Here is a 14734-nt window from a genome sequence, read left to right on the forward strand (position 1 = left end):
AAAAACAAAACATAACTCAACTGCATTCAGTGAAACCCTGTAATGTTCACGTATTATTTCCTTGAACTCTCTTGCCTAAGTTGCACCCAGGCTGCATTGCCCTCCCGTTGCCTGGCAAGTCAGCGTCTTGGGTTTTGTTCACTTTGTCTCTCCCTTCTTTGCATCACACCTCCGGCCATCCTCTGGCAGCATGAGGGGCTGTGCCACCATGGCCTGGGGGTCCCCTGACTGGGAAGCAGCTGCCTCATTGGTGCCAGGCTCCGACAAAAGCCAGGGCCGCCGCCACGTGGGTTCGTTGGGGGGTTAATAGAGAGAGTACCGAGGAGGGTATGCATGCCTTCTTCCTGACATATGTGACAGAATCATGACTTCAGACAGTTCCGAAATTTTAACCCGAAGAGACAGGTTATGGAGAGAGCACAGATCCTCGGCAGAGTTTTCTTCTGGAGCCTGTGAACGATACAGTAATAACATTTGCATCATCCCGGGTCGGTTGGGCTTCCACCCTAGGAACTGCCAAAGTCAACCTGCTTCAGGCCAGCCTTGTCCGTGGCCTTCCCGGCAATGACCTGGTTGTCCGGTTCTGGGTCTGCCGCCAGGATACACCGCGTAGATGCAGGTGAGTGAATAGCCTGAGACGTAGGGCCAAGTTCTCATCTTCTGCATCGCTTTCTCATCATGCAAGGGTCTACGCTTTGTAGACATGACTGGATGACCTAAAGGGCTCACACTCCCCACACTGATTGTATTTCTTAAAAGTAAGAATTATGTAATATTCTTCTATCTCAATTTTAGTATCTAGCTGTGCTTCTTTGTTTCTTAAATTACTTAAGTCTGATTTTGCATTAAACACTCTTCTGAAAATCTTGCAAATTGTGATTTATTTAACCATCATGATGACCCTGTGAAAGTAGGTACTATTGTTATCCCTATTTTATGGATGAGAGAATGGAAGCACAGAGAGCTTATGTAACTTCCCTAAAGTCACACAGCTAAATGGTGGTGCTGGGCCACCACCCATCCAAGCTGGATCCAGAGACAGGGCCCACAAACTATGCCGTACCGTGCTGCTTTATCTTACTAGTACTAGGTAGAGTGCTGAAGGAAGGAAAAAATTTGGAATCTAAGTCAGGAGAAAATTGAGGAAGGAGCAATATTTATACAAAAGAAATACAAATGAATAGTATGTTTCCAGATACTTCATGCATAATTGATATAGTACAAATGGTAACACTGTATGAAACAGTGATAAAAATCTAGGCTGATTTGAATATATAACTTAAAAGAATTTGGCTCCTTGGCTAAAAGACCTTAAACATTTCAAATTGTGAATCATTTGAAGCACTCAAAAATATGACCCCGACTTCCAGGTAAGTAATAATTATTGTATTCATTTAGTAGGTAATTAAACAAACTTATAACTGGCTTAAAAGTTCCAAATTCAGCTATTTTTGTAAGCAGTTATGATGGTTTTCTGGGGCTGCTATAACAAAGTACCACAAAATGATTGTCTTAAATAACAGAAATTACCATCTCACAGATCTGGATGTCAGAAGTGTAAGATCAAGGTTTCCACAGAGTTGCTTTCTTCTGCGGGCTGTGAGGAAAGGATCTGCTCCAGCCCTCCTTGGCATAGAGACAGCAGACTTCTCCCTGTGTGTCTCACATTCTTCCTCTGTGTATCTGTCTCTGCGTCCAAATCCCTTTTTTTTTTTTTTTTTTTTAAGAGAAAGAACATGCAAGGAAGACAAGGGCAGAAGGAGAGACAGGGAATCTTTAAAAAAATTTTTTTAACGATTTATTTATTTGAGAGAGAGAGAATAGGAGGAGAGGGAGAGGGACAGGGAGAAACTCAAGCAGACGCATCATTGAGCATGGAGCCCAATGTGGGGCTCGATCCCACTACCTTGAGATCACGACCTGAGCTGAAACCAAGAGTCAGAGGCTTAACCAACTGCACCACCCAGGTGCCCCTAGGGAGAGAGAATATCTTAAGCAGTCTCCACATCCAGGCTCATGCTGGGCTGGATCTCACAACCCTGAGATCATGGCCTGATCCAAAATCAAGAGTCGGGTGCTTAACTGACTGAGCCACCAAGGAACTATTGGATCAGAGCCCATCATAATCACCTCCTCTTAACTTGATTGCCTTTGTAAACACCCTTTCTTCAAAATGTCACATTCTGAGGTATGGAGGGTTAGGATTCCAACATATCTTTTTTGGGAAGGACCAATTCAACCCATACTGGCAGCATAATATAGGGGTAAGAGACTGGGTCTGAATTCTAGCTGATATTTATTAGTCATGACACCTTGCTATATCTGATTTCCTTCCCTTATATGAGTGTAAAACAGGTAGTAACTGCCCCATGCTAGCATGAGGATTAAATGAATTAGTACATGTAGCACTTAGATTACTGGGTAGTACAATGTGTGTTACATATCCATTTATTCAAAAACTAGTTTCTGAAAACCTATTAAGTACCAGGCAATATTCTAGGTGTTTGAGATACAGGAGAGCACTTGTGTTTTTGTTTTGTTTTGTTTTAGATTTTATTTATTTATTCATGACAGACACAGAGAGGCAGAGAGCTAGGCAGAGGGAGGAGCAGGCTTCCTGCAAGCAGCCTGATGTGGGACTCGATCCTCGGACCCCAGGATCACGCCCTGGAGGCTGCCCAAGAGCACTTATCTTGAGGAGCACCCAGGAATGTGCAGAACTGTTGAATCACCACATTATATACCTGAAGCTGACATAACACTGTATGCTGACTATGCTGGAATTAAAATAAATGAATAAAACAACATCATTTAAAAAATATATATTTTTAAAAAGTAGAACATGTGGACTGTCAGACATACTATGGGCTATGGAGAAAAATAAAGCCAGACACGGGGTAGAGACGCTGGGGGTTACAATTCAGGGTCAGAGAAGGTCCGGCTGAGGTGCCATTTGAGCAAAGACCTGCAAAGTGAGAGGACCCAGCTACGGGGTTACCTGGAGCTCTTCAGTTAGGAGAGGCTCCCCCACACCCGGAAGATGGACATTCGGGGCTGGACCATCTCCCGGGAGGGCTGTCCCGCACACTGGAGGATGTGTGCCCTCATCTCTGGCCACTACCTGCTAGATGCTAGGAGCATCCATCCAGTCGGGGCTGCGGAGGTCTGGGGTGCGGGGGGGCCCGGGCTGCGGGGGTCCGGGCTGCGGGGGCCCTGGTTGCGGGGGCCCAGGGCGGCCCCACCCCAAGTGTCGCTTTACCTGCTGGAGTAACTGCTGGCAGGTGGGACAACCGGTTTCTCTGCGGGGGCACAGGGCGGGGAGGGGTGGATGGTGGGGAGCGTTCCCAGGGTACCTGCTATCGTCATAGCCTACCGCATAGAAAGGTTCAGGGAGTGCAGAAGTTCCTCGGAAAGGCCACCCTGAGGGACCTGCACCCCGAGGGCCTGCACCCCGAGGGGCCTCCACCCCGAGGGCCTGCAGCCCGAGGGCCTCCACCCCGAGGGTCTGCACCCCGAGGGCCTGCACCCCGAGGGGCCTCCACCCCGAGGGTCTGCACCCTGAGGGCCTGCACCCTGAGGGGCCTCCACCCCGAGGGGCCTGCACCCCGAGGGCCTGCACCCCGAGGGGCCTCCACCCCGAGGGTCTGCACCCTGAGGGCCTGCACCCTGAGGGGCCTCCACCGCGAGGGGCCTGCACCCCGAGGGCCTGCACCCCGAGGGGCCTCCACCCCGAGGGCCTCCACCCCGAGGGGCCTGCACCCCGAGGGTCTGCACCCCGAGGACCTGCATCCCGAGGGGCCTCCACCCCGAGGGCCTCCACCCCGAGGGGCCTGCACCCCGAGGGTCTGCACCCCGAGGACCTGCATCCCGAGGGGCCTCCACCCCGAGGGCCTCCACCCCGAGGGCCTCCACCCCGAGGGGCCTGCACCCCGAGGGCCTACAGCTGTCCCTGGGCCGTCCCGAGACCACGGAGGAGGCTGGGCCGAGTTCCGGCCGCGGGAGAAGCAGGCCTCGCGCGGCGCTGCCTAGGGTGCCCGCCCCGCCCCGCCCCGAGCGGCTCGCGCTCGCTTTACCTTCCGCCCGGGAAGGCTGCGGGGGGCGGGGGAGGAGGGGGGGCGGGGGCGGGGCTGCGTCCACCGGCGCGGTCCGCCCCGCCCCGCCCCTCCCCTCCGCCCCGACCCGCCCCGCCCCGCTCGGCGGCCCCGCAGTCGGAGCAGCCCGGGCGGCGCGCAGGTCCTCGCCAGCCTCGCCATGTCTGCGGCCGTGAGGCAGAGGTTCGACCGGTTCCTGCAGGAGAAGAACTGCATGACCGACCTGCTGGCCAGGCTCGAGGCCCGGAGCGGCGTGAACCGCAGATACATCGCGCTCGGTGGGTGCAGGGCGGGGCGGGGCGGGGGCGGGGGCGGGCGGAGGGGTCCCGGGGCCTCGCGGGGCCGCCCGTGCCGGCGGGGGAGGGGAGGGGAGGGGGGAGGGGAGGGGAGGTGAGGGGAGGGGGGACGGAGGAGAGGGGAGGGGAGGGGAGGGGGGAGGGGAGGGGACGGAGGAGAGGGGAGGGGAGGGGAGGGAGGGGAGGGGGGAGGGGAGGGGAGGGAGGGGAGGGGAGGGGAGGGGAGGGGAGGGAGGGAGGGGAGGGGAGGGAGGGGAGGGAGGGGAGGGGAGGGAGGGGAGGGAGGGGAGGGGAGGGGGAGGGAGGGCACGGAGGGGAGGGGGGAGGGCACGGGGGGGGGGGGCGGCGGCGCTGACGTGTCGGTCCCCGCGGCCGAGCGCCGAGTCCCGGTGGCTGCGCCTAGGCTGGGCGCGGGCGGCGGGGCCTCTGCGGGCGGGGCGGGCGCTCCCGGAGGGCGGGGGGAGCGGGGGGAGCGGAGGGGGGCGGAGGGGGCGGAGGGGGCGGAGGGGGCTCTGCGGCTCCCGGTGGAGCGCGGCGTGGCGGCGGGGGCCCGGGGGCGGAGAGCGCGGGGCGCCCGGCTTAGGACCCGGGCCGCGGCCCGCTTCTCCCCTCCCGCCCCAGGTGCCGTCGGGCTGCTGGCCTTGTACCTGGTGTTCGGCTATGGAGCCTCTCTCCTCTGCAACTTGATAGGATTCGGCTACCCAGCCTACGTCTCGTAAGTGGCCCGGGCAACCCCCCGTCCCCGCCCCCTCCCCCCTCCCCTCCCCTCCCCTCCCCCCCTCCCCGGCCGGGGCGGCCCCAGGCCTGCACACCCCCGTCTCCCGGGAGCGGCCGCGCACCAGAGGGCACACACTGCCCGAGGTCACGCACTTCGGAGCCTCCCCTGATGACAAGCCCAAGTGCCTTCCCCCCCGCAGCCTGGGGCGGCGGTGCCGGGTGATGCGGGCGCAGCAGAGGGCCCCGGAGTCCCGCCTGCAGGGCTGGGGAGGCCTCAGCGGGTCCGCAGAACTGATCCCTCCTCCTCAGTGATTATCTTACGATATAAGTCACCTTATACTTACGTGCATAACAGTAAACCCCATCAAATGAGACTTCCATAATTCAGAATTAAAGTTAATGCTTGGGACAGTTTTGCCTGCTTCATTTTGAAAAGACTGGCCGCTTACTACAGGCAAATGGAAAACATTTACCCTAGTATAAAAACAAAAACAACCTTACAAGATGTATCCCTAATATATAACTCCTTGGTTCTATAAATTTCTCATTTATGTGATTACACTTAAAAATCAATCTTAGCAGATTAGGTTCTGAATTTGTTAGTACCTGACGTTTTTACTCTACAGTGTTCTCTCCCTTTTTTTTTTTTTTTTTTTTTTTTTTAAAGATTTTATTTGGGCAGCCCAGGTGGCTCAGCGGTTGAGCAGCGCCGCCTTCAGCCCAGGGCATGCCGCCAGGGTCCTGGGATCAAATCCCAGTAGAGCTCCCGGCAAGAGGCCTGCTTCTACCTCTGCCTCTCTCTCTGCCTGTGTCTCTGCCTCTCTCTCTCTCTCTCTCATAAATAAATAAATAAAATCTTAAAAAAAAAAAAGATTTTATTTATTCATGAGAGGCACATGGAGAGAGGCAGAGACACAGGCAGAGGGAGAAGTTGAGCAGGGAGCCTGATGCAGGACTCGATCCCCAGACTCTGGGATCAGGACCTGAGCTGAAGGCAGGCCCTCAACCACTGAGCTACCTAGGGGCCCCTACAATGTTTGTTTTGAAAAATATTCTACAGTTTCATGTTTTCATTCACTCAAATCAGAATTCTTCACCACAAATGAACTGTTTTACTCTGTAGCTCTACTTAAGAAAGCTGGTGGGTTTTATTTTCATTGAGTTGGTTTCTGCAACTTCTCTCAACCGTAGTAATGATAAAGGAAAAAAGAATTTTCAGCTGGGAGGCTAACAGATGACGCATTTATTGCATCTTGTGTCTATTACAGGACAAGCTAGAATTTTAGTATCTGACTAGAAAGGAGGAAACATGTTTTAGAAGTGGCAATTTGAACAATTAAATTGAAGTTACGTAAGTAGTTACTGTATTAGTTTCCTGCAGACACTTAGCACTCCACAAAGTCTGGCTACATTAGGATGCTACTTATTAGGAATTTGGAGCCCCTGTCTTCATGCTCAGAAAAGCATTTACCCTCTTCCAGCATTACCCGCTGAAGCACCATCCAAGTTGCATGTGTGTACCAAAGAAGGGCAGACCAGGAAAACTGGTTTGTTTGGCTTTCGGGTCCCTGAAAAAAAGTACAAGAATAGCGGTTTTCCATTATTGACTGATAATACGGTGTGTATAAAAAGTTTGTAGTTAACAGTGATTCAAATGGCTCACACGATGTGTCTGTGCCATCAGACAAAATAACATTAAAATACATTCCTTTTCTTTTGATTGTGTATTCTGCTCGCAAGAGTTCCTTTAATAAGAGTTTGAAGGATTTTTCAGGTTTGGGCTTTTAAAAGTTATTGAGCACATTTTGAACAAATCTTGGGTGGCAATTTAATAATTGCCTAGCTGCTCGAGCTATTTTGAACCAGCAGGGAATATGAATTTTTGGAAATACTGAATAGCATAAAACTCTTTTTCTATATCAGTACCATTTGGTACATAATCCTGTGGGAAAAATAACCTTCTCTGTTGGTGTGATGTCATTGGTGTGGGCTTTAGAACAGTAAAAATCTTTTTCTCGGGGAGATATGCAAGTCCAGGCGTGTGCAGAGGTGGATGTGACCGCAGACAGAACTCCAGTATGTTTCTCCTTCAGCTGAAGTGAATTAATTCTAGCAGGAATCTCTTTTTCAGTCCTTTTTTTTTTTTTTTTTTTTAGATTTTACTTATTTATTTATGAGAGGCACAGACCTCAGGATCATGACCTGAGCCAAAGGCAGACGCTCAACCACTGAGCCACCCAGTTGCCCCCTTTTTGTTTTAAATCATTTGTTTGTGGTCATTCTTTCATTCTCTGCATAGTCAACTGAATAGTATTGCATCTTTTTACTTCCAAGAAGCTAAATGTTCCTGTCTATTGCTCGGGATTCTGTGAAATGATAGAGACGTTCATATTTCTAAGTGGGTCAGGTATGTGGGTTTTTCATGTTTTGGAATTATTCCATTCACTAAATATATATACTTTTCTATTTGAATATTCTGAGACAAAGTGATATATGTACTACACTATACCAGGAGCTGGAGAAGTGCTAAAATCTAATATTATAATTAATGATTTCAGCAGAAATTCAGGAAATAATGAGTATCTCTAGGTGCAAGTATCTCTGGAGTATTTATTTATAGTAACATATAATTATATGTGTATATATTTATAGTAAATATGCTTCTTTTTATAGACCCAACTCTTTCACCTTTAAAATAAAGATACGATTCTCTGACCATATAGAGTGAAGGTAATGGAGTGAAGATTGCTCTGTGTGGGTACTTGGACTTTTCCCTGAAACAGTGGTTCTCAGCCCTGGGTGCCCATTGGAGTTATCTGAGGAGCCTTCAGAAATACTAATGCCTGGGCCCCACCTCCAGAGATTCTGGTGTAATTGGTCTGAGGTGCAGCCTGGGCTTTGGGGGTCTAAGTCTCCTCCATCTTTTAATCTGTAAAGGATTCTAACATCAGCCAGTGTCTTGGAACCCTGATGTCGAGCGGCAGCAGAAACTGGTGCATGTTACGCTTGATGGAGTGAAGGATGGGGAAACACCCTACTGCCCCTGGGACCCTGCCTGACCTCTGCTTTGCCAGGGTGGCTTGGGACTGTGCACAGTAGAAGCAGACCGCCCCCCACTGAGTAGCCTTCAGGCAGTCAGTGTTAAACATGAGTCTCATCAGGTTCGTTCATTGCTTAACCAGGGTAATTGTGTGACTGCTGGGAAATTGTTGACAATGGTGCTATTAGTTCTTCTGAAAAGTCTGGGTTTATCTGTTTAGCAGGAATCGAGTCCAGCCCGTTCCAGGTGTGGGGGGCAGCACTTCAGCTGTGCTGTGGCCCACGGTGGCCGCGTGCTCCGTGCCCTGAAGGGACCAGAGTGACGGCAGTAAGCGGGGAGGTGCGGGTGGTGGGTGCCATGGAGGCCGTGAGCCATGGGGAAGGTCGGCAGGGAGCTGGGCTGCCGGGCAACGGGAAGGGTCCCCATGGGTATTTCTGGGAGCTCCTGCTTGAGCTCGGCTGGAGGATGGCAGGGCCGCATGTGCCCGGGCCGAGCAAGGTGAGGAGCCCGGGGGCAGGTGCCATCGTGCGGGGGCCACGGCCGGGGGGTCGGTGCACGTGTATTCCGGGTGGTTGTAGGGAGTTTGCAGGTTTTCGGGTCGCCTCGGCTGGGTTTTAAGTGGGTGACATGCTAGGACTTATGTCTTGCGGTGTCGGGGCTGCGGCGAGCTGCCTGGCCCAGTGTCGCCAGCCGGGCTGTGGTCACCGCCTCCATCTGGGCTGCCATGCCATCGGGTCAGCGCTGGTCTCAGGGCTGAGCCCTGGGAGACGAAGGCTGGACTTGGCTTACCTGGCTTCAGGTCAGGGCGCGGCCAGTGGGGACCGGCAGTGGGGACCCGGCGCTGTGGCTGCCGCTCTCGCCTCGGGAGGCCGCCCCCCTGCTGCTCACGCCTGTTTTCTGTGCTGTCATTTCCGTTGGAGAGCAGAGCCTTTGATCTTCTACCTGTTTGCAGACCTTCTGGCCAGACTGTACAGGAATCTGAAGCCTGATTCCAGCCGCCTCCTGTCGAGCTGTCGGCAGGGTCGCCGTCCTCCCTGCTGCACTCCATTTCCGAGAAGGAGGGCCCCTGCATCGGGCGAACCCCTGTCACCACGGTACACCACCCCATGTCGCCCCATTTCTCTGCTGACCTATAATTCACATGCAGCCCTTTCAGAGTGTGCGGTTCTATGCGTGGCGTATTCATAAAGTTGTGCAGCCCATCAGCGCTGCCTGATTCCAGCACGTTTTTGTTGCCGCCCCCCGCAAAGAGACTGGATCCGTTAGCAGTCACTCCCTGTTTCTCCTGTGTCTCAGTTTCCAGAAACCACTTAGTGCTCTCTATCCCCGTGGGTGGGCCTTTTCTGGACAGTCCGTATCTGCGGAATCCTATAACGTGGCCTTTCTTCCCAGTGTAGCCCTGCTGCCCGTGGCATTGCACAGATCAGAGTCTGAGAGATGCCCCCAGGAGCGGGTGCTGTGCTGTGCCCTCCTGTACAAAGTCCCTTGCCACAGACCTAAGGCAGCCCCCACCGGGGTCCCCGACTGGGTGCTAGTCTTGTCCTTGCTGCTTTGGTCAAATGGAATTATGAGGGAAAGTCTAATGACTTTATTTTCTATTTTGATTTTTGCCCTGCTGAGAAAGGAAAGGAGGAGAGTTTTTCATCCTGTCCAGCAACTTTAAACAATTTGACAAAAAAAACAAAAACAAAAACTATTTTTCATTTTATTTCCTACTTAAAAAAATATGTTTTATCTGTTTATTCACGAGAGACAGAGACACAGGCAGAGAGAGAAGCAGGCTCCCTGGGAGGAGCCCGATGTGGGACTCGATCCCGGGACCCCGAGGTCACACCCTGGGCCACAGGCAGGCGCTAACCCCCTGAGCCCCCCGGGCGCCCCAGTTCACCACCTTCCTGGGACTCTCAGAGTTGGGCTGTAGAGATCAGGCATGTAATCTACTTCCTTTCGTTTTCAAATGATCCAGGTGCAGAGGGAGGTAGAGTACGTTTCCCAAGGTCGCACCGAGACCCAGTTACTAAACAGGAGTGTGAAAGCGCAGTTAGGTGGGTTTTAGTACTAAGCTCAAAAAGACTAAATGTGAGTCCAGCATTTGGTGGCTGTATTCAGACTGATGTTTGGCAGCACCTTTGAAATCTCATGCCCCCTTCATTGAGGTGTCATTTTATCTTCTGTGTCGTCACCAGCCCACGTTAAACTGTGCCACCAGGCCAGGTAGCTGTTTGTGTGGCTGCTTACCTGTGTGGCACTTGGTTTCCCAGACACCTGTGTATCCCTGTGTAAGTGCTTTACAAATACAGCGTGTTTAACGCTCACGGCACCCTGATGACGTAAGTACTCCATTCCTATTTCACAGATGAGGAAACAGAGGAAATAACTTGATCAGGTTCTCACAAACGGTAGATGGTGAGATTATATATAAACCCAGGGAGCCTGGCTGGCCCGCTCGATGGAGCAGAAGACTTTTAATGTTGGGGGTTGTAAATTCAAGCCCCAGATTGGGCATAGAGCTTACCTTTAAAATTAATAGATGGGGCACCTGGGTGGTTCAGTTAGTTAAGCGACTGCCTTCAGCTCAGGTCGTGGTCCCCGGGTGCTGGGATCGAGTCCCGTTCTTCCTCTCGCTCTCTCTCAAATAAATGATTTAAATAAATAAATAAACCGAACAAACGCGGGGCCTCTGGTTCCAAAGTCCACGTTCTAACTTTTCTGTTACGCTGATTTCCGCGTGGCCTTCCAGCTATCTCGGACCCACACCATACCCAGGCGGAGATGAAACGTGAGCTGTTGATGCAGACTTTCTCTCCTCCGTATGATGCTCTCAGTACCTTGTCTGCAGGTGGTGTGTCTTTCCTCTCAGATAGGGTCCTGCTCTCCCCAATCATGTATCTGCATGCACACAGCCATTTGCAGCGTTTTGTGGACAGGAGTTAGAATGTATTACTAACAAGTTCTTTCGCTTGTTACGTAGCATTGGTTTATAATAGCAGCAGCATAAGTAATTATTTGCAGACTTGCTCTGTTTTCCCAGGCAAGCCCGTCTGAAGGTGCTCACTGACTTGGATTTCCTGAGGGAGTGGGGCCCTGCCTTTGGTTCTCTATCAGGAGGCACACAGTGTCAGGAGAAGATGTTTGGGGATGACTCCTGTGAGGTCAGATCAGATCAGAAAGGGGATGGTGACGGGGGTAAATTTGGAAAACACACTGTCAAAATAACTAAGAACTGTAATCCAGGATCCCTGGGTGTGGCTTAGCAGTTGAGCATCTGCCTTGGGCTCAGGGCATAATCCTGGGGTCCCGGGATCGAGTCCCGCGTCGGCCTCCCCACAGGGAGCCTGCTTCTTCCTCTGCCTGTGTCTCTACCTCTCTCTCTTAATGAATGAATAAATAAATGAATCTTAAAAAAAAAAAAAAAAAGAACTGTAATATAATTAACCACAAGTAAAAGACACAGCATTTTCTTAGTTAATGATTCACAGCACACAAGGTGCAGGAGCTTAGGTTACAAAGGCCTGAAACCACCTCATTTAAGATTTGCTGTGTCGGACTCCTAGATGGAGGTTTGGTACCCAGAGGAGACTTGGAGAAGGTGGCCCTGGCATGACTGGCAGTTGAGCACCACTTGTTTCAGAAAAGCAAGTCGTCTGAAGCACAGTCCAGCTTCCCCAGTGGCGCTGCACAATGTGTATTTGTGGTTCTTAGACTCATTAGTAAGGGGCTTTGTTTTCTTTGTGTCTGTGTGTGATGCCAGAACTGGTAATCATATCTTTTTTTCTTTTTTCTTTATTTATATTTTCTTTTTTTTTTTTTTAATTTTTTATTTATTTACTTATGATAGTCATAGAGAGAGAGATAGAGAGGCAGAGACACAGGCAGAGGGAGAAGCAGGCTCCATGCACCGGGAGCCCGACGTGGGATTCGATCCCGGGTCTCCAGGATCGTGCCCTGGGCCAAAGGCAGGCGCTAAACCGCTGGGCCACCCAGGGATCCCTTTTTTTTTTTTTTTTTTTTTTTAATTTTTTATTTTTTTTTCTTTATTTATATTTTCTACTGAGTTGCTGATGTTCCTCATACACTAGCTCTGCCTTCTGCAGCTCTGAGTGCTTACGAGCAGAGCAGCGGATGCCCCCACTTTGACTGCTCTGGGTAGCGTGACGCACATGCATGTTCTGGCCAACCCCGCACTTGGGTCGGTAACTGGCATCTTGCAAATTTTTGTCTTGAGTATCCTGAGATCTTAGACTTTTAAACATTTTACTTTTGTCAGCTTTTTTACTGTTTTTTTACTTAGTATTACTACTAATGCTGCTGAACTATTTTAAGATGGAGTTGTAGGGAAAAAAAACTAGGAAAAGTAATAAAATATCCTTATAACAGCATGTCACTACTTTTGTGGGTGATTACAGCCAGCATTTTGGTCAGTTTTTTTCCTCCCTTGCCTGTGCTGTAAGAGAAAAGAAAGTCTTAAGGAGCAAGTAAGATGAATGATTTAAATTACTTATTCATGATCTACTTTGTGGCTCAAAAGCAGTTGTGGGGAGAGCATTCCTAATGCTCTGTTCTAGAATGTGCCTGTGAATTTTAGTGATGCTTTCCCCCCCTGTATATGAGGGCCCTGGAGATACAGTTTATCTGTCCTTCTGCTTTTACCTACCCCATCCTGGAGTTCTCTCTGTCAGGACTGGCTTTAAATAAATATTCCTCATCTCTTAAGGTATTTCCAACGACTAGAAATACATACAGAACATTTTAAGGTATTTTGTGACTGTTGACAACATTACCAATGAATGAATTTTGAGGAATAGTGAGTTAATATATAGAAGTTGAGGGGCGCCTGGGTGGCTGAGTTGGTTAAATCTGCCTTCGGCTCAAGCCGTGATCTCAGGGTCCTGGGATGGAGTCCCATGTCCAGCTCCCTGCTCAGCGGGGAGTCTACTGCTCCCGCTCCCTCTCCCTCCGCCTGCTGGTCCCCCCCTGCTTGTGTTCTCTCCCCCTCTGTCAAGTAAAATCTTAAAAAAATATAGAAGTTGAAAAACAGTTTCAAAAATTGTTCATGAAGTGGCTTTTTGTAGCAGTCGAAGTGTGAGTGGGTGCTGTAGAAATCTCCTCTGCCTTCAGTCTGTCATACCCCTCGCGCACTCTCCTGGCTCCCAGGAGTCACTTCTCAGCCCTTCTCAACCACGTGGCCACTGTGTACATCCTGCGGCCTCTGATAGGGAGGCCAGGTGATCTGGTGAAGGGATCGCTTACACGTTCGAGGTAACTCCCTGTACCAGCCTATCTTCATGTGGCCCCCTTTGGGAAAGGTTGGTTTAGATTGTGCTTGTCCAGGTTGCACTAGAGACTTAGTGAAACTTGCTGATGCTATATTTGACACAGATATCATATTTACAGAGCCATCAGTTTTAGTGACAAAGGTTGTTCCAGTAGGATTCACATCTGCTGTTTTATTGCTTTAGGGATAGGTTTTTTAACTGTCACATACTGTAAGGCATTCAGTTTTGAGTTATAAAATGTTAGAGGCACCTCAGTGGCTCCGTCAGTTAAGCATCCAATTCTTGATCTCAGCTCAGGTCGTAGTCTTGGGCCTGTGGGTTGGAGCCCTGTGTTGGGCTCCACGTTGGGTGGAGTTAGCTAGGTTAGGTCCTAGAGATGAAGCTGCGGGGGGAGAGGCACCTTTCACAGATTGGAAGACCACAAACGAGCTACTGGACTTGGGTCACGGGTCTCTTGGGGCAAAGTCAGGCGTAGGCGTAGGTGTAGGGATGCCGGAATTCTCTGGCCTGCACGCTTTAACATTCCTCATGTTCTCTATTTGATTGACTGAATCTTTCATTTTGCATTAAAACACATAATGGTGGACAGTTGGTAAAAAAGACCATTGTAATTAAACACCAAAATGTTTGACTAATGAATGACGGCTTTTGTTGTAATATTCAGTCTCCATTAGAGATGTTTTATAGACTCATCTTCAAATGTATTTGCCTGTGAATTTAGCTTATTTATGTATTTCGCTTAGTCATTTTACATAGGAGAACACCGTATTATAGAGTAAATGAGCATGGTGTTTTTTTCATTGTCCTTGTATAGTCACCTCAGAAGATACTTTTCTACATATTTAGGAGGCCTATCTAGCTAGCTAGCTTATATCTTTTTTCTTTCTTTTTTTTTTTTGAATGAGGAAGGCTGGGCATGATATAAACGGTAAATAAACAAAATGGTTTTATTGTATGTACAGGATCCTTTCTCTTGCTTTGAGGGCACAACTGCTCTGTGGTGGAAAACAAGTGTAACTTTGAGTGCCCATAGCTTCTTACCTTCTTTTTTTCCATAAAGAAGACAAATCTTTTCTTTATAAGCATGGAAACAAATTAGTGTTTGTGTCTTAAAATGTGTAATATTTTTCTCTTGTAATTTTTTCCTTGCAATTTTTTTTCCTTCTCATTTGCAATGGCATTCTCTTAAACCAAAGTAATAAAAAATAGGAAAACCATTTTGAAGTCTCAGGAATTCCCACATCACACTCTGGTAAACACAGCAGAAGCAGCCCTACACCTCTTAGGTGCTGTGGATGGTCGTGCTGTGTGTCT

General features: G+C 50.0%; 1 protein-coding gene across 5 annotated transcripts in view; it reads left to right on the forward strand.

The window, feature by feature from the left end:
- The first annotated feature begins 4178 nt into the window (after window positions 1-4178).
- Window positions 4179-14734, forward strand: part of REEP5 (receptor accessory protein 5) — a 32009-nt gene continuing 21453 nt past the window's right edge. Inside the window, exons 1-2 of one of the 5 annotated variants that reach the window (XM_041753272.1) lie at window positions 4179-4369; window positions 5009-5102. In XM_041753272.1, the coding sequence (XP_041609206.1) occupies window positions 4252-4369; window positions 5009-5102 (212 nt within the window). In that variant the 5' untranslated portion in view covers window positions 4179-4251. The other 4 variants (XM_041753273.1, XM_041753274.1, XR_005987442.1 and 1 more) reach the window with 4 other exon arrangements.

The sequence above is a fragment of the Vulpes lagopus genome, chromosome 4 (genome assembly GCF_018345385.1).
Source record: "Vulpes lagopus strain Blue_001 chromosome 4, ASM1834538v1, whole genome shotgun sequence".
In the NCBI taxonomy this organism is placed as follows: Eukaryota; Metazoa; Chordata; class Mammalia; order Carnivora; family Canidae; genus Vulpes; species Vulpes lagopus.